The sequence below is a fragment of the Blennius ocellaris genome (genome assembly GCF_963422515.1).
Source record: "Blennius ocellaris genome assembly, chromosome: 2".
In the NCBI taxonomy this organism is placed as follows: domain Eukaryota; kingdom Metazoa; phylum Chordata; class Actinopteri; order Blenniiformes; family Blenniidae; genus Blennius; species Blennius ocellaris.
Genome location: NC_137651.1, coordinates 10,497,833 through 10,515,672, shown reverse-complemented (window position 1 = coordinate 10,515,672; position 17,840 = coordinate 10,497,833). Strand labels below are relative to the sequence as shown.

At 39.8% G+C, this 17,840-nt stretch overlaps 1 protein-coding gene across 2 annotated transcripts in view; it reads right to left on the bottom strand.

Moving 5' to 3' along the window:
* Window positions 1-6,524: 6,524 nt before the first annotated feature.
* dscaml1 (Down syndrome cell adhesion molecule like 1) overlaps window positions 6,525-17,840 on the bottom strand; it is a gene marked incomplete at its 3' end in the record, with an annotated part of 110,104 nt that continues 98,788 nt past the window's right edge. For both annotated transcript variants that reach the window (XM_080502509.1, XM_080502510.1), the window contains exons 22-35: window positions 16,229-16,382; window positions 14,177-14,294; window positions 13,752-13,915; window positions 12,884-12,982; window positions 10,873-11,061; window positions 9,772-9,900; window positions 9,440-9,598; window positions 9,185-9,340; window positions 8,958-8,988; window positions 8,738-8,856; window positions 8,479-8,631; window positions 8,124-8,318; window positions 7,691-7,999; window positions 6,525-7,108 (exon numbers count right to left, since the gene is read on the bottom strand). In XM_080502509.1, the coding sequence (XP_080358635.1) occupies window positions 6,525-7,108; window positions 7,691-7,999; window positions 8,124-8,318; window positions 8,479-8,631; window positions 8,738-8,856; window positions 8,958-8,988; window positions 9,185-9,340; window positions 9,440-9,598; window positions 9,772-9,900; window positions 10,873-11,061; window positions 12,884-12,982; window positions 13,752-13,915; window positions 14,177-14,294; window positions 16,229-16,382 (2,559 nt within the window). The remainder of the gene's footprint in view (window positions 7,109-7,690; window positions 8,000-8,123; window positions 8,319-8,478; window positions 8,632-8,737; window positions 8,857-8,957; window positions 8,989-9,184; window positions 9,341-9,439; window positions 9,599-9,771; window positions 9,901-10,872; window positions 11,062-12,883; window positions 12,983-13,751; window positions 13,916-14,176; window positions 14,295-16,228; window positions 16,383-17,840) is intronic.

The window sequence follows — 17,840 nt, the reverse complement described above, 5'->3', positions numbered from 1 at the left end:
CGTTGGTCAAAATCTTGAGAAATGTGCTTTAGTGAAGGTTGAAAGAGTTCAGTTTTATTTGAGATTCCATCTTCACTTCAAATAGTTTAGTTTAACTTTACAGATCAAAATACTGTCTGGAGTAAGAATCCCACAAATTCAGGTGTTGTACAAAGAGTCTGTTTTGAAAAGTCCAGGTGAAGCTTAATAAATCAACCTGTTTTAAAATGTATTAAGAGGTAGGGTCTTTTTTTTAAGTAATCAATGTCTACATTTTAGAGCGAGAACTCACTTTTGTTTTTACAACTCTTGGCCAAGTCTGAAGGTGCAATTAAAAGACCCCCAAGCCAAGCTCAGAGTTCCATGGATTATTTTTCTATCAGAGGAAGAAAATAAAAAGAAAAGAAAATGTTCTCACATTATTTTATTCAACTCTGTCTGTGAACGTGACTGTTGACAATAAATTGAATACATAAACTTTGATTCCACGATCTGACCTGTGCGCTCAATAGACTGTTGAGTTTTCCTCCCCTGACCAGCTCAATCCCCAGGTGTCGTTCATCTGGCCTGAATTGATCGCAGACAACAAAGAGGGAGCGGCAACAACTGAACCATTGTCCAACCAAATTGATTCGAATTCAGGGGCTGTTTACACCCCAGCTTTGAAATGAAATGATAATGTTTCATCTGTGAACATTAAAAAAAACCTTCAAAATATAAACAAGTTCAAATACACTAAAAAATGTTTGATAATGATGCCTTTTTTTCTTTTTTAGAAACTCTATTTTGGACAGTGTGACCTCCTGTGGACAAGTTAGAAATAGCCGTTACTTTTCTTTGTAATTTCTTTTTTTTTTTTACACTGGGAATTGACATCGTGCCATATGTTTGATGCCCCTGGTCTAGTGTCACCTTCAACTTGTGATATGATGCATTTCAGTCAGGAACTGATAGTAGAATCCAGCTTTGTTTTGTTTCACCATTTTTATGCACATCTTCATAAAACCAATAGGTTGTTTTGTTTTAACTAATTTTTATATTTTCCAGAAACAGTTTGCAGATGTTGATTTAGACATGAACGAATGATGTTGGGCTTTTCTATTTTCTCTATAAAAGCACATTGGAATGACTGTAAGGCAGTGCTTCTCAAATGGTGGGGCGAGCCCCCCTGGGGGGGCCTGGTGGGGTGTCAGGGGGGGCGTGAGGCAGGCGTGACTTTCAGTATTAGTGTCTTTATTCATGCTTGAACGATAAAAAAAGGGCCTCCAGCTCATTTTATTAATTTATTTTGATAATCAGGCGATTGTATGCAGAATGCTGGTGCCAGCAAATCATACAGTGGTTTATACAGATAAATAAATAAATATTATCAGGTTCTCAGTGGTAGTACAATTCGGGGGGGGGCCTGAAAATTTTTTTGTCCTCTAGGGGGGGCATGACAGAAAATAATTGAGAACCACTGCTGTAAGGTATTTAAAAATGTATTTTTTTAATAAATAAATAAAAAGACATGAACTTATGATAATAGTAGGTTGACAAAAGGTGAAAAAGCCAACAAATACATCGTCTTTGTAGCTTTAATTTCAAATGCTGCACATAGTCCTGAATGAACAGACAATGTCATCACAGTTTATAAAAAGATAGCTTTATTGCACAAGGTGTTGAATACTCTTTTTTCTGTTTTTGTTTGTTTTCATAGAAAAGAAAATGTAGAGTTAAACACAAGCAATTGCAAATTGAAGCAACGTTTTCCCATAAAAGTTTCAAGGAACAACCTCTGATTTTAAAATGTTTTCATTAACCACACCCCTTGTTTAATCGTTCAATTCACTGTTTCCCTTTTTCTTTTATAACCAGCAAAAATTTTCAGAACATGCAATGCTGCTGTCCCTCCCCGCAAACAGTGGAGTACTCAAATAAAACAAAGTGTAAATTAAGCAACCTGTGAAAAAGGAAAATAAAATAAATAAAGTTTTCAAAAGGAGGAGACACTTTCCTGGTTAAAAAAGAAAGAAAGAAAGAAAGAAAGAAAGAAAGAAAGAAGGAAAGAAACCTATATTGTTAACTATGCATGGTCCACTCTGACATGTTCTAACCTGTCCATAAATCAAGATAAAGCATTGTCTGTATAATTCTATAATTTTTTATTAAGTCCTCTTCTGTTTCATTACAATAACTTCAGCTCAAAGTTTACATTGTGCCCTGGTTTTTAGTGAAGATGTCGAAAATAGTACTCATTTATACAAAACACTTTCCTATGTACACAAGTCTTCTATTATGGAGTAGAAATGATGTTGTATAAGGTGGGTCAAGAGGGTACAGTGGGGGTCGGGGTGGGGGGTTAGATTGGTTGGCTGATATGGTAAAAGTCGGAAAAGTGGAACATGTGAAGTTGGCCTTACAAACACAAAGCAAGTCAGTTTGAACGTATGTTGTTTCAAGGAAAAATCCCACAATGATCATTTGAAACTGTAAAAATATCTGAACATTTTGTGGCTGTGTCAAAAAAAATGTTGTTTCTTGTCGAAGAACCATTACAGACACACATAAAAAAAAAAAAATCCACTTCAGGCAGAGCTCAGTGACAATAAATGTATTGTGTTGATGGGACTGTTGTTCCCAACTCAAATTTGTTTCTTCTTCAAGAAAACTATTATTTGTTTCATCCATTGTCCTTCAGTATGGTTTTGAAACATCAGTTTACATAAAAGTGAACCAATAAAACTAACCAAACACATATTTAATCATCTGCTCTATTAAAAATAAAGGACTAATTACACTCACTAACCCAATAACTAACAAATCTGTCGGCTTGTATCAAATTCTGCTTGCATGAGCTTTGTGGATTGTAAATTTTAAAATGATGAACTGAGAATTAAACTTGAATTATTTTAATTGTAGTAATGCAGACCACGTATCATTACCAAGAAATATAAATTCATCACATTATGTGAGTGAGCTGGTTGTCACTTTCACCTCTGGTCATTTCTTTATCGAGGGTGGTTGATTTGAAATCTTCCTTATAAGCAGAAATTCAATTTTATTAATAGGAACATGAATGCTCTTTACTTCAGAGTATGGAAACTAAATGTGTAATCAGAGCTCCATGACATATCTGGAAATAAACGATTTGTTAAAATTGGAAATAGTATATGTTGTTTCTCCCTCTGATGTGGGGACAAAGCTGGATTTCTATCAAATGATCAGTGATGGGTTTATTCCTTTAAAGACAGACATATTCACTTCATGCAAACTGGCAAGAGATCAGTGTTTTTAAAGTAGAAGCAACTTCACTGAAGAACTGGGGAAAGCAGGTTGGACAGAAGCGTATTTCTGTACTTCAACCAATATCCATACCACTGGGGGAAGTAAGGCCCCGTTTCCCTTTTGAAAACAGGCCGCCCCATTCGTGTCCTTCTTTTCTGATGGAAAATCTTTGCATAACTTGAAACATAAAGGCCAAAACGAAAGGCATCATACACATTTCCTGTGGAGTTTCAAAATGTTAAAAGTTAATAGACACATTTATCTGCAGTTGTACGTTTTACTGTGTGATAATCCTAGAGTTTGGGGAGGACATACTATGACACAGATAAGAAACAGAAACACCTGTCGGGCTATTTCTCTTTGTTTGTCGTAGATAGGTAATGGCATTGACTCGTGAACACACCTTTGGAAGGTACAATACAACATAGTACAAGAGGCTCACTTACTGTATAGGCTTTCCTTGTTTTACTCTTTTCTTTTTCAACACACTTTCTGCACTGAGCCATAGACCACAGTTAACCAGCGACACAATCTCACACTATAATTCAACTTCACTGTGCTTCTCCTTCCAGCTGCAGCCGGCTGCACAGCCGCCGCGCCCGGAACATTTACAATATCACAAGGAGGGTCATATCATTCCACAAACCTCAGCTTCACCAGTTAACTTTCTTTCACACCACTTCTCTCTCCCAGATCTTCCATCCATGGTTGTGCTACCCGTTTAAACCTCCCTCTTCTTTTTACTCTTTCCTTCTTGCAATTTTTCACTCTGAGCGATTGTCTTGTGATCTTTTATATATATTTTCAATTAGAACAGCTTTTATAGTTCTCTGCTTTTTTCAATATTCATATATTTGCTATATATTTGAATAGAAATATATATGTACATACTTTTGAAAACAAACATATATCATATCCTCTTTCTATTGCGAGAGCCCTGATGTTACGTTTGACCATTGCAAAACATTTGGAGCAACTCTTTTTTTCTTGTGTTTTTTGGAACGATCTTTGTTATGGGATTAAGCTTTGGGAGAAGAAATGAAAGAAGAAGTAACAGATACAATACCATGCATAAAGCTAAACTCAATTTCAGTGAGGTTGAAGACTTGGAAAAAAACTTATTTCAGTATTTAAAAGACCACTTATATTTGTATTTCTCTGCTACTCAACTTGTTCTCTTAACAACTCATCTCTCTGGGTAAAATCTCAGTAAAGTATAAGTCCAGGGGTTTTCAGAGTGTGGGAGTGATGCGCTTCACAGAGCTTGACAGTGACCATTAGAATTATGGTTTCGCAATAAAGATAATTTCATACAATTCATTTCTCACCATTACAATTACATTTACACTTTCTAAAATGTGTGTTTTAATAGAATAAATCCTAATTTTGATCAAAACCATCTTTTAAACCTAATTTCTCATAATAAAATGAAAAAATAAATGAAAATGAAAAAAATCATGCTGGGAAAACTGTTGAAGCTTTCTGGTGTCCACATGGGAGTCAATCCCCGCACACTTTGAAAACCACTAGTCTACTCATATATATAAGATTTTTATTTCCTTATACAGTACATCTCTATAAATGTTCTACTTGTCTCGCTGTTCCAGTTGTCGTTGAACTCCATTTCTGCCAGTCTGTGCATATCAGACCTGTTCTCTCAGTCTGTCTGTCGTTCTGTAGAGCTACGACGGTAGCAGTAGGTCACAGTGACACTGTATGGATATGAGGTGGGACTCAGTAGGGGGAAGTGAAAGTAGGGAAAGATGGATGGGGATAAAATGGGAGGAAGGTAAATGACTGAAAGGAAAATAAATGTTATTGTGGCACCATCATGAATCATAAAAGGCTCTCTTCCTTCTTTGTTCTCGAGGGAATGAAACGGGGGGGAAAAGAACCGATTTCTTTTCATCTGTATTTGCTATTGAACTCACCTCTTCTTCATGGGTTTCTTTTACATTTCCTAAACCAAGTACCTAGTCAGTCACAGTAAATAACACAAAGTTCAAAATGCTGGCCCAAATTAGGATCATAGTGTTACAACATCATCATCATCATCATCATCATCATCATCATCATCATCATCATCATCATCATCATCATCATCATCATCATCATCATAACTGTTCCACATCCCCTGTTGCAGGTACAAAATGAACAAAGAGAGGACGGGGTTCAGTTTTGACACAGACGTCTGCCCGAGAGGTCAGCATACAGATTGATTTTTAAAAAGGTCCATTCTTGGTGTGTGCCTGCCACATGTATACATATATATTTACACATAAACATACACACACACACGCACACGCACACGCACAAGCACACGCACACACTCACGCACACACGCACGCACGCACACACACACACACACACGCACGCAGGCTTGCAAAGTTTTGTGTTGCTTGGATCCATTCTAACATCTTCTTAGTGCACAAGAGATTATATTTCCATCATCTGAAAATTAATGAAAAACTCATGACAAAAAAATGTTTTGTATTCATCTTTCACTTGATGAGGCTGAACTTTTTTTTCTCTTTGCTGCTTTGAGTCCGTTTATAAAAGCATCAGTTAAGATCATTATGCCGTGTCATCCATTGCATGTGTAAGAACTTTCCCCTTGTCACAATTGGATATTGTGACGACCGTCCTCCCACTGCCTGTAATGTATTAATCCATGATGGAGCAACCTCTCAGAGCCAGTGTGACACAAAGATTGGTGGTTTATGCATACAGTAAGAGCACCCTGCTTTTGCACAATGCTGTGATATGAGCTCCGTTCCCATCAGAGGCCAGAAAGGTAGGCTAACATATTTCAAAACCTAAAAACCTTAAAACACATCTGTGTGAAACACAAGCAACCTGGTTCATTCTACAGCTGTCTTGATCCAGAAAACAAGACAGTGCACGTGGAAAGCATTTTGTGCATAAGTACTGTGTTCTTGCCCAAGAAATGGAAATATGAAGCAACCAAATCAGTTATGTTTTGGCAAGTGAGTTCCAGGGTGATGAAATAAGAGAAAAATGACACAATAAGAACAGAAAAGCAATCAGGCAGAAAGAAAGGCAAACCCCTGTGCTGTGGAGACCCGACTCTGACCCCTAATACAATAGCATCAATGGGACCCCAGCCAGCCCCCTGCAGCCTGGCACAGCACAGGCACTGACGGGTAAGCTGTGCATGTGTATATTCCTCACCCTATTTTCCATAGAGGCGCCGGGCAGGCGCTGGCTTGACCAGCTTTCTATGAAGAGTTACAGTGACAGGCCGCAGTGATGGCAGGCTACACCAGCGTGTAGGACTTTGAGTAGGCTCCTGCCCCTGCTCCTCCATCCCCCCGCTTCTGAAGTCTACCGAGGCCGGAGGAGCTGCTCTCCAGGAGAGAGTCTCTGGATCCTCCCATCTTGGAGGAAGATGAGGAGGCACCTCCAGGGGTCCCTCCTGTGGCTCCTGCTGCTCCACCAGAAGACGACACCCCTGCAGCGGCAGCTGTGGCGGCAGCGGCTGCCGCCGCGCTCTGGGCCGCCGAGGCGGAGGAGCCTGGCATGGTCAGAGTTCTCTGTGGAAGTGTGGAGCTGCTCGAGCTCGCGGACATCCCTCCACTCCCACCACCTCCACCTCCTGTTGCCCCTCCGGAGGAAGCTCCGGAGGACGTGAGGTTGGACAGGCCAGCGTGGCCCATTGTTAGAGCCTGCTGCTTTGCAGAGTCCATAGTCACATGACGGCCCTGGGTGTGGTATGCCCTTTGAGCCAGACCACGGATAGAGGCTTCACGTGGCGGAACCACTGGACATGGATCATGATGCTCTGACTGCTTTCGGAAAAAAGGGTCTGACTTCATGTAGAGGGGTAAGTTGCAGTAGTCACCTGAAGGGGAGAGGTACAATTTAAAATAACTGCAGACTTCTGCAGATGATACTGCATGCTCAAAACCTTATTACTTTACTGCATCCAAATTCATCTTCCATTTCAATTTTATTTTTTTATATTGTAATTTTAAAACTTTTAGAAAATAAGATGGCGAGAATGTTACTTAATCAATCTCTATGTGATGTGCAGCAGTGATGCACACTGAAGGTAACCAGCTAACCAGCTAACCACCTCGCCCTGGTAACTACCCTGCTTGGGTCTAATCCGAAAAAAACAACAACCAAAAACTGATTGACTAATCAAATGTAACAACTATGGGATGTCTTGATAGTTACCAAATAAAAAAACAAACTGCCAAAAGTGACTTAAATTTAAAAGACCTGAGTTGAAGACCAGATACTACTACAACTGCACAAAAATGATCGTATCAATATTTTGCATATTATTTGCAATTAACAGCATACTGTAAGGCAGGAAGTGCTAACATTAAACATATTCAGAATACACGTCTAACATTTAACCCAACTAAATGTATGCGTATGTCAAGGAAGAATTACAATGAAAGAACTAATTACTCACTCTTGGCGCGGTGTGGAATGGGCACAGCTACATTCTTGCCACGGTCGTAGTCTTGGGGTTTGGGTGGCGAGGCAGTGAAACGACAGATCCCAGGCTCTGACGGTGTGCTCATTGACGTCATGCTGTCTGCATTGTCATTGGTACCTGTGGTCATCTGGTCAGATGAGCTGTCTGAGATAAAGCACTCTGTAATCTCAAATTTGGCATGTTGCAGGTGTTCCTCCAGCTTGGCATGCTCGTACGCTCTCGCCAGCTCTTCGTAGGTGGAGGAGGCACTCTCTGTCGACACCATGCTATTGCGCCCCTTATCTACAGGAGATGAGGAGGAGAAAATTAAGGCGAGCACATTTATCTTATGCAGGAAAGACACACTCAATAGATGAATGAAGAATGAAGGACGTTAGCGTCTGAGCCGTTTGGCCAGGACACCTACCAGTGTCCTGTGAGAGGCTGGCACTGTAGCTGTCACTCTCTGTGACGGTGATGCCGTGCTGGGAGCCGACGGTGCGCCAGTCTGAGGTGAGGGTCCTGGCCGGTGTAGAGGCCTGGCACTTGGTTAGAGTCCACTGACTGGAGTACCGGTTCCTGATGCTGTGTGCTGATTTCACGCTCTTCCTCGACACGGGGTCTAGTGGCAAATAGATGAAGGAACGTAAGGTTTTGGAAAACGCACAGTTGTTAGGCAGATATGCAATAGTTTTATGCAATTGAAGCTCACACCAATGCCAGTATCTAATGCCAATAATGTGCAATGCCGTTGAAGTGAACAGTGAGAAAGGAGGACATACTCGTTCCCGGTCTGATGTCAGACATGTCAATCAAAGGACCGGTGTTCTGGATGAGGGCAGGGTGATGGACAGACACACCAGTGCAGAAGCTCTGAGGGTTTCCAGTCTGGTTGAACTCTGTGTCAGTCACAGGGATCGTGGCCTTATCCTCACCTGCGACAGGCAGAATGATGGCAGGTCAACAAACTCGCCCATATTCCAGTGCCTCGGTTTGATCCCTCACACAACGGTCTTCTCTGTTTTGCTTTCTTTCCCTCACCGATTTGCTTGATGCCCTCTTTGTCCTCAATAAGCAGCTGCACTCGAGGAATGTCAATGTGTAACCGTGGGCCCTGCGGAGGTCCTTTAACTGGAGTGTCAAAGCTGCGGTTGTTTTTACTGATTAACAGATATGAGACAGGAAAACACATATTCATCATTTGGAAGTTGGAAAAAACAAATTGCAATGTGGATCCACTTGTATTGACTTTCAGCCTTACCTGATGAGCATCTCTGCCAAGCTTTTGGCATCTAGAGAAGACAGAAGAAGTCATACATTATTTAAAGCAAATATTTGTTTTGAAAAAAGAGCAACTCCATTAATCCTACTTTTGCTTGAGGAATCTCCCAGAATGCTAGTTTACATTTCTTGCCAATTTGTTTCCTACAATTTATCTACTTTCCTCCTCCTCCTTCTCCTCCTCCTCCTCCTCCTCCTCCTCCTCACCTCGAAGTCTCTTCAGCCTCTTTTCTTTACGTTTCTTGCGAATTATGAAGAGCAGAGCAACACCCAAGGTGACCAAGATGACAGGACAGCCGATTGAAAACAGCTTTTTGACATCGTCGTTCTTCTCGAGCGGTGATTTAATTGGAGGAATTGTGCCTGTACACATCCAGGATGAGAGGAAGTCAGTAACCGCTCTTCTTTTATTGTTCTTTTTCATAGGACTGTTCGTCCAAGTGAGACATCAAACAAACTCACTGCCATCATAGTCCAGCGTTGCAAACTGGGAGCTCTGGTTGCCGCAGCCAGCGCTGTTACACGCTTTCATTTTCAGCTCATACCAGGTGGCTTCACGCAGCTCTGCCAGGAACACATCTGTGGTGGCGTTGGTGCGCACAGTCTGCCATGCCCAGGTACCTGGGCCATAACAAAGCCTTGTGTTAAGTCCACTTTCTTTTTCATTTTCACCAACGAAAATAAACTCTTATCATATTCTCTTTAAAGGGAAAAGTGTTGGCGTCATGTTTTTCTCTGGCTTTGTCGCAGAGCAATAATTGGAACACATGACATTTGAAAAAGGAGGAACTCACCCTTTGGTCTGAACTCAAGAGTGACTGCACTGATTGGACAGCCGCCACTGGCCCAGCCCTGCAGGTTGAGGCGGGCGTGGCTGGAGTTGATGTGTGTGAAGACGGGCTGATCTTTGTTGAACTGGGGCTCTGCAATGATATTCAGGTCATGATGGATTTCACCATATCTGTTCAATTTAATAAAATATTACATTTTCTGTGGCATTTTAGGGTGAACTGCAAATTTTAGTTCTTATGCAGGCTAGTCTTAAAAAAATTATAACACAATGGAACATCTCAATCGATTTCCCCCAAAATTTTTAATTAAACATTGAGATTTCCATATAATCTACATTTATTGCACATATACAGGAATATCTCAACATCTCACTTTTTTTTGTTAAATTCTTTCTAATTTCATTATATTAGTCATTTAAATCTGAAATAGTTATTTTCTTTTAAGATAATATTAGAATATAACCTAAGATAAAATGTTTTCCATGTTATTTTATATCAAAGCCTTAATTATAATGATTATTTTTTTTAACATTTTAATGTATACAGTAAGTTAAGAGTGCAGAAATAGCTGACACAACAATAAACTGTTTTATTATATTCAGCTCCGGCTATATATTCAACCTTCCACAGATTCGTCTCTATATACAGGCCTACATAAAGTAATTAGAATATTCTGCTTGTAACTGAAAATGTGCTGAAGTACAACTATTGAAAACCTAATATATATTTAGTAAACAACATTTTATTATGGCCTTCAATAAAACTGCAGTAATTGTTCTTATTCTGTGCTTGATATTTTGAAGTAATTTGACTTAAATTGATCATCTGAGGAAGCATCAGACAGGTGTCCATTTGTTATTTGTAGTTAATTTTCATCTGATAAAAATGACACTAGGAACATTTTCAATAAACATATGAAAAGAGGAAGCTGGAACCCATGAGTAAAACCAGGCTATATGTCATATATATGAGTTTGTGTTCGAATCAAACATCGTCACCCAAAGGTGTTGTTTGGTACTATTTCTGAAAAACGGGTCCCGCCACTCACATAACGTTTTCAGAGTTATATTTTTTCCACCCCCATGCATGTCTCCACCTTCTCACCTCGTCCGTGAGTTTTTGCCTCAATGATCTCACTGATGCGTCCGGCTCCGACACTGTTTTTAGCAGCCAGCTTCACTTTATACCAGGTCCCACAGCGGAGGTTGTCCAGTTTGAAGGAACGCTCGCTAGAACTGATGAAAACATCTTTCCATTCTTCTGTGTTGTCTACAGAATATTGAAGCACAAATCCTGCACACAAATAAAGACATACAATGAGACACAAACAATAAAACTAAATATTTTTTTCTGGTTTTCTGGTTCAACTGCTCAAAATGTAAATATTGTCAGGTCACGATTGGGTTCTTTCAGCGTAGAATTTGCATGTTCTCCCTCTGTTTGTGTGTGTGTGTGTGTGTGTGTGTGTGTGTGTGTGTGTGTGCGCGCGCGATTTCCACAGGTGCTCTGGTTTCCACCCATAGTCCTAAAATATGCATTTGGCAATAACTGCTGACTCAATATGTTCAATGTATGTGAATGTGAGTGTGGTTGGTTGTCTGTTTGTTGTTGTCTGTCAGTCCATAGTCGGTTGGACTCGACTCCAGCAGTCCTAAATGGGACAAGGCCTTGGAGAAGATGGAGATGGACAAACTTTAGAGGAGATAAACATCTATTGTCCACTAGATGGCGTTGAAAGATTACAATTCCCTCTGTTGCCCAAGCCACAGTTGGAGGACGAGTCGAGCTGTACTCTATGCCGCCATTAGTTACCTACACACCCCAAGACTGGGATGGCGCTGACTGAGCATCTATGCAAATGAGGATATGCAATATGGTGACTGTTTTTATAATCAGCTGCCTTGCAGAGCCAACTCCCTCCTGCTCTGAGACACTTTCCATCTAATCCTCTGCCTGTCTGTCCTTCTGGCTCCATATAATTATGCATATATGAATGTCTCCCTTTCTGCAATTCACTGTAATGTTTGTACCACCTCTTTTCATTTTTTTCTGCCTCAGTCTCTAACAGATGGTGCGATGGAGAACAAAATATTAGAAGGGTTAATATGTCCAGATCGAGGAGTGTTAGTAAGTTTTATAGACACCATGTGTCTGCCGCCGAGCAGGAGAGGACACAGCAGAACATAATAGAGAAGAGCACCACACAAGAACCAGCTATTATAAAATAAATCACAACACATCATCAATTCTTGGAGCAGGATTACCAGCCAACAGGATTTGTTCAGTTGTTCATGTCACTTTTATCTTTTCACTAAGAAAAGCCCTGTAAAATGGTTTATCTGACAGGGAAAGATCTACTGCAACAGCAATGCAAAATGGATGCTTGATGGGGGAACTTCAACATTGCCTCCTGCTGAAGGTGTGCTGATGGCCTGAAAGATAGGCAGCCATTCTGTAATGATATAAGATCTACAGATAAGACTTCAAAGATATACAAGTGAGTGAAATATGCAAATAATAGATGTTGGTGCATCTTTATTCAAATACAGTGTTGCAGGGCAAACAAGCATTTCCACCAAAATGTATGTTATGTCTTAATTTTGTGTTCCGCAGGCATCTCTGGGTCTCCTACACAAACAGCACAGATATAGTTATATACATATTTGTTTGGAGCCTCATGGTTAACATTTTTCAGGGAAAATCATGGAATGATGAACTATTTTTGAATAATATGTTTTGACAAATATTACTTTTGTGATTACATTAAATTAAAAATGTTTTTTTTTATTTTTAAAGCAAATGCACTTAATACTGTTTAGGGGTAGATTGTGTTAGACTGACATAAAAAAAGCCATCATAAGGTAGACTGTTCAGCCTGAAACAAAAACTTACTGACTTACAGTGTCAGCAAAGTGAACAACAAAAATTCTGAATTTCATTCATGCTTCAATTGATCACACAAATTAATAATAAAACGTAAATAATTTTTTTTAAAATAATAACACCATTCAATGATCTAACAGATTAATATCAATATTTCCTTAAAATATGTAAAGCTGCAGACATTGAAAAAGTGACTGAAGTATACAGGACTAAAGCGGGTACAGCTTTGTACCTCGAATAGAGCTGCCCCCGTTGTCCCCTGGTATCCAGGCCAGAGTAATGGAGGAAGTGGAGGTTGTGGAGACGGTGAGTCGAGGTTGGTCTGGAGGAACTGAGGAGTCATCACAAAGAGTCTTAACCTTTTATCATGGAGGTGGGTGCATTTTCTAGAATTTGTTAGAGCTTCAACATTAACATATACACTGTTGTGTCTGTTTCCTTTTGCTTTGATTAAGTAGCTCCTACTTCAAAATCAGGGCTGAGCTACTTACTGTGTTCTTATGCATAACTGCAATTTTGTTTTAACACCAATTGCTCAGTGGCAATTGGCATCTTAAATTTAGAATTCTGGTATTATGACTGTGCCCAATGCACAACTTTTGAATTAATTAATTTTGCGTGTCACGATACAATTCAAAAAATCCTGCTAAAAGCCTGACTCAAAGTTTTAATCATAGCCCAGCAAATTTCATTCAGTGGCCAAATACAGCATTTATTTGTGCCGCCTACAGAAATCCTATCTGGGTACTATTTTGCAAACAAGATGTTGCTGGTTGTGGTATACTCAATACCTGATAACCTGCACAGTAGTCCAGCAAAAACTCGATCCCATTGATATTTTTAGCTATAAATTGTAAAACTGATGGAGTAAATTTTGCACACAATGTATTTTAATATATAAATAATTTAAAAAAAGCAAAAGCAATAAGAAAAACTTAAACATCCTTCATCAAAGCCCAAGAGTTGACATTTTCTATGTTTATAGCATTTTAAATAGTGAATAACCAGTGTATTTAACCTGTAATACAACACATTTTTCTTGACAATGACTAAAATAATGCTGTGGATGGGTTAATTTGTGCTTATCCATGTGTTCCTACCTTGTATCAAAAGGTTGACAATAATAGTGTCAAAGCCCAGTGTGTTGGTGGCTGTGCAGGTGTAGTAACCAGAATCTTCCGCTTTGACAGAGCGCAGCACCAGTGTCCCATTGGCCATAATGAGCCGCTGTCCATCCAGAGACACTGGGATCGCTGTGTCTTCACTAAGGAAAAAGAAGGACAGAAACACTGTGAGAGGAACTCACACAACGTATTCGATTGGGTGCTGGTAATTGTTTTATCTGCAAGTTTCTCTGCGGGAGGCTATAAAACCGTGCACAAGAGTGCTATTAAGAGGGATATGTTGTGTCATTAATATGCAAGTTATTACCAGGGTTTGTGCATAGCTGAACCGACCAATCCAATATTTGAAGAATCACAGCAGCATGCATACATATTATCACATTTATGGGATGAATTCTTACCTGTCTTTCGTCCATTTTATGGTGGGTGCAGGTTCTCCTACTGGGCTACAAGGCAGACGCACCTCCTTCATCCAAGGAGTCGTCACAGTACCCCCGAATGACAGGATTTTAGCCGGAGCTGAAAAAAGATGAGGAGAGGAGTGACAATATTGAAAATAGATAATCATCAGATATGTCGAAATGATTGAATAAACACTCAGATAGAAAACAAAAGAATGCAATAGTTTAATTAATATATGTCAATCAGTTAATCACCCTATGGTCAATATAGCATTGTGGAACCAAGTAAACAATCAGAACATTTTAATGGGGAAATTATGAAGGACAATATGACATTGATAAACGTGCAGATGCATACATTGTTTTCATCTTGGAGTTCTATCAGTAGCAATGACAAGAAAATGTGTTCAGTGCATTTTATACAGCACAACATGCAATAGTGTGCAGTTTTTTTTTTTGGCTGGTAGTTAGAACTGCCCTGCAAGAGTGTTTTCAAAATAAACGTCTTAATATTTAATCTTTATCTCAATAAATATACCACTATTTGCCTTCGAAGCTGCATCAGCTTCTGACGAAACATGCACAGATGAGCACAGATCTTCTGCTCATGCATTCTAGTTTGGAGAATTATTTTTCTCCATTGAAACTCACACCGAGTTGATTGTGTGGGGATCAAATTAAGGTTTCACCATTACTTCTTGTTCTTTATGCTGAAGGTCATCCTTCATAAACACTGGTTGTATGTTTGAAGTTGTTTCCTTCTGCTGCAGAATAAATTTGGTGCCAATAAATCCTCTCCCTGTTAGTACTACATGATGGATGACGAGTAGCAATTGATATCTCTACAGAAAACTGTAGCATTGTACCATAAATGAGGGGGGAGTCCTTGGTATGCTTTAGTATCAGCCTGCGCATCATGTATCTACAACAAAATGTGTATTGTATTTTCTGCCATTCACATTTGAAAAGAAGTCTGTTTGAATATGACATTGTCCAGCAAAGAATAGAAAAAAGAATATAAGCGGGGTGAAGAATATAAGAGAGGGCATGAAGAGAAATGTTCATTCATTCAGGCTCAGAGCCCTCTCATTCTGTCACTCCTCTGCATGCTCTGTGTCCCTCTTTTTTCCTCAAGCTTGGCGTCTTAATGCTACCGCTCTAGTGCACTTATGTTAAGGTTGAATGAAGTATTGAGTGGGCAAGCCTGGAGGACATTGCCTTTCACAGCTGCAGATCAGCTGACACACAACCACAAGAGCACACACGAACAAACCGTTTGCACCCAGAAGTCAAAGGAATGATGGGATAAAGAAATGGAGAACATGGAGGAAGTGCACTCCATTCACTCTTCCTCTCTTATTCTGCCTGCCTTTTAATCTCCAAAGCCTATTGATTGAACTGCCATCTTCATTTTCTTAAATACTCTGCCTCTGTATTGTCTTACAGATCAGTTACTTCTGCTCCTGACATTCTCTCTCCGTTTTTGCCCCCCTCCACCTGCTGTTCTCCCTTGTGCTCCAACTATTATCATTTCTCTGGTTGAGGGCAGTTTATCTGGTCCACCCTGAACCCAGGAATCAATAGCACTCCTCTGTAATGTCAAAACAGGCAGTCACACCGAAACAGGAAGGGTATGTTGAAAAAAAACAAAGGCAGTAGAAGAGAGATAAAGTATATAGAGAAAATGGGAGGGAACGGATATAAAACAAAAATATTCTCTAAATATATGTTTTAGTTAATGACCGTGTGAAAAAGCGAGGTTGGAAAAGCAGTAACACCTTGAAAGAAGGAACCTTACTACAACCTTTGTACTGGTAACAACATTAATTTATGTACATCAGTTAGGTCGGACTGCACAGGTCAAACTCTTTACTCTCTCGCGATACATTAATACAACATTTAAATCACATTCAAATCACAACAAAACATTCATACTGCACATTCAAAAAACTGCTGTCAGTTTGAGGGTTCAGAGTTTCACCAGGCCTTCTTTATATTATTTGTGTCAAATAAGGAAAATCAATCTTAAACACCCTGAATTCAGGGCCTTACCTTTGGCTGCTGGCTCCACTGTGACTTTGTCACTGAAGTTACCCCGGCCAGCAGTGGTGACAGCTGCAGCCCAGATCAGATACTGCTGCCGGTGGTTAAGATGAGTGATACGGTAAAACAGTAGCTCTGGGTTGGCTTCATATTCACTTGGCAGCTACGAATGAAGAAAGAGGGGAATTAAATGTTTTATTAAGCAAACACAAATCTTATAGTAACTAAAAGCTTTTCCCATTTTAGTGTTTGACTTGTATATTTTAGTAGTCTCTTTGATAAACAAAGAATAATCAAGATTTTCCATTCTTTCTGGGAGTGACAAGGTCTGCTCTTCTTGATTTTACTAAACCAGTCAAACTGATGACCTGTCCAGTGTGGACACTGCCTTCACCCAAAGTCAACCAGGGTCAATTCCAGGCCCTGCAAATTAAGACAGGTTAGCCTGAAGTCAGAATGGAGGATGAACAGATGAATGGATATGCTGATTTGTCCTTTGCTGCAAGTCAAAATCCCGAAAGAATCAAAGACAGAATCGCCTTGAGTCTTATCTGAAAAGGCAGACATAATGTGAAGGACTGAGTGAACATTGTTTTAACATGAATCAAGATTTACGGTCTTGTCTCAATCATATGGTGGAATGTACATAGGATCTAACATATTTTAGAGTGATAACATAAACCTGTATGGAAAGATGAACTGGAAGGGTGAGTTGGAAGAAATGCCTGTAATGCTGCGAGAGAGAGAGAGAGACAGAGAGAGAGACAAAAAGATCTGTATTGGAAGGAAAGCCCACTCCCTCTCCTGTTCTGTTCTCCTCTGAGAGGGCAAAAAGAGATATGGCAGACAAATGAGTGAGTCAGAGATATCATGAACAGTCATACACTAATGAGGCCTATCTGCTCTAGGAATCAGAGCTGACAGAGAAGCGAGGGAAGGAGAAGAGGGGAGGGGAGAGGAAAGTCGCATAAACAGACAGGCAAAGAGGAATGGTCACACACAAGCAAGTGCAAATGCACGCCAATACACATGCATGAACACACTGACACACACAGATACTGGCATACATGACCCGAAGGTGGATGTGTAATTGCAGTGTGTTTAACCCAGCCATGTGTCTGCTGTCTAGACATATATGCATCATGGTCCCCTCAAAACACACTCAGTGACATGGTATATGCTATGTATCCCCACCACTTAAACTATCCACTAAATCTCTCTTATGACTGGATTTGTTTGATTTCTGTGGTTGTAGAATGATCAGAAAAAACATGTCACGTGTTACTGTTTCTGTACACCTTTCCCAAGATAATTCCAAATGTCAATATCTTACACTTTCATATTCCTTTGTGTTTTTGACTAGGCATGTTGCAAATGCCTGACATCTTAAAATAATCTTATCTGTGGTTGGATGGTTGTACTGTGGAAGTCATGGGCGCCACTCTAATGATTATTATATATAGATGCAAAGCATAGAAATAATGCTTTCCACTATGTTTTGAATTTTCGATTACATAAATGGTCCAGAAGTTCATGAACTCAATGCCTACTACCCTCAAAGCCTCATCTTAAAAACTAAATATTGCAGGGTTGGCATATTAGTGTCACACATATGCACACA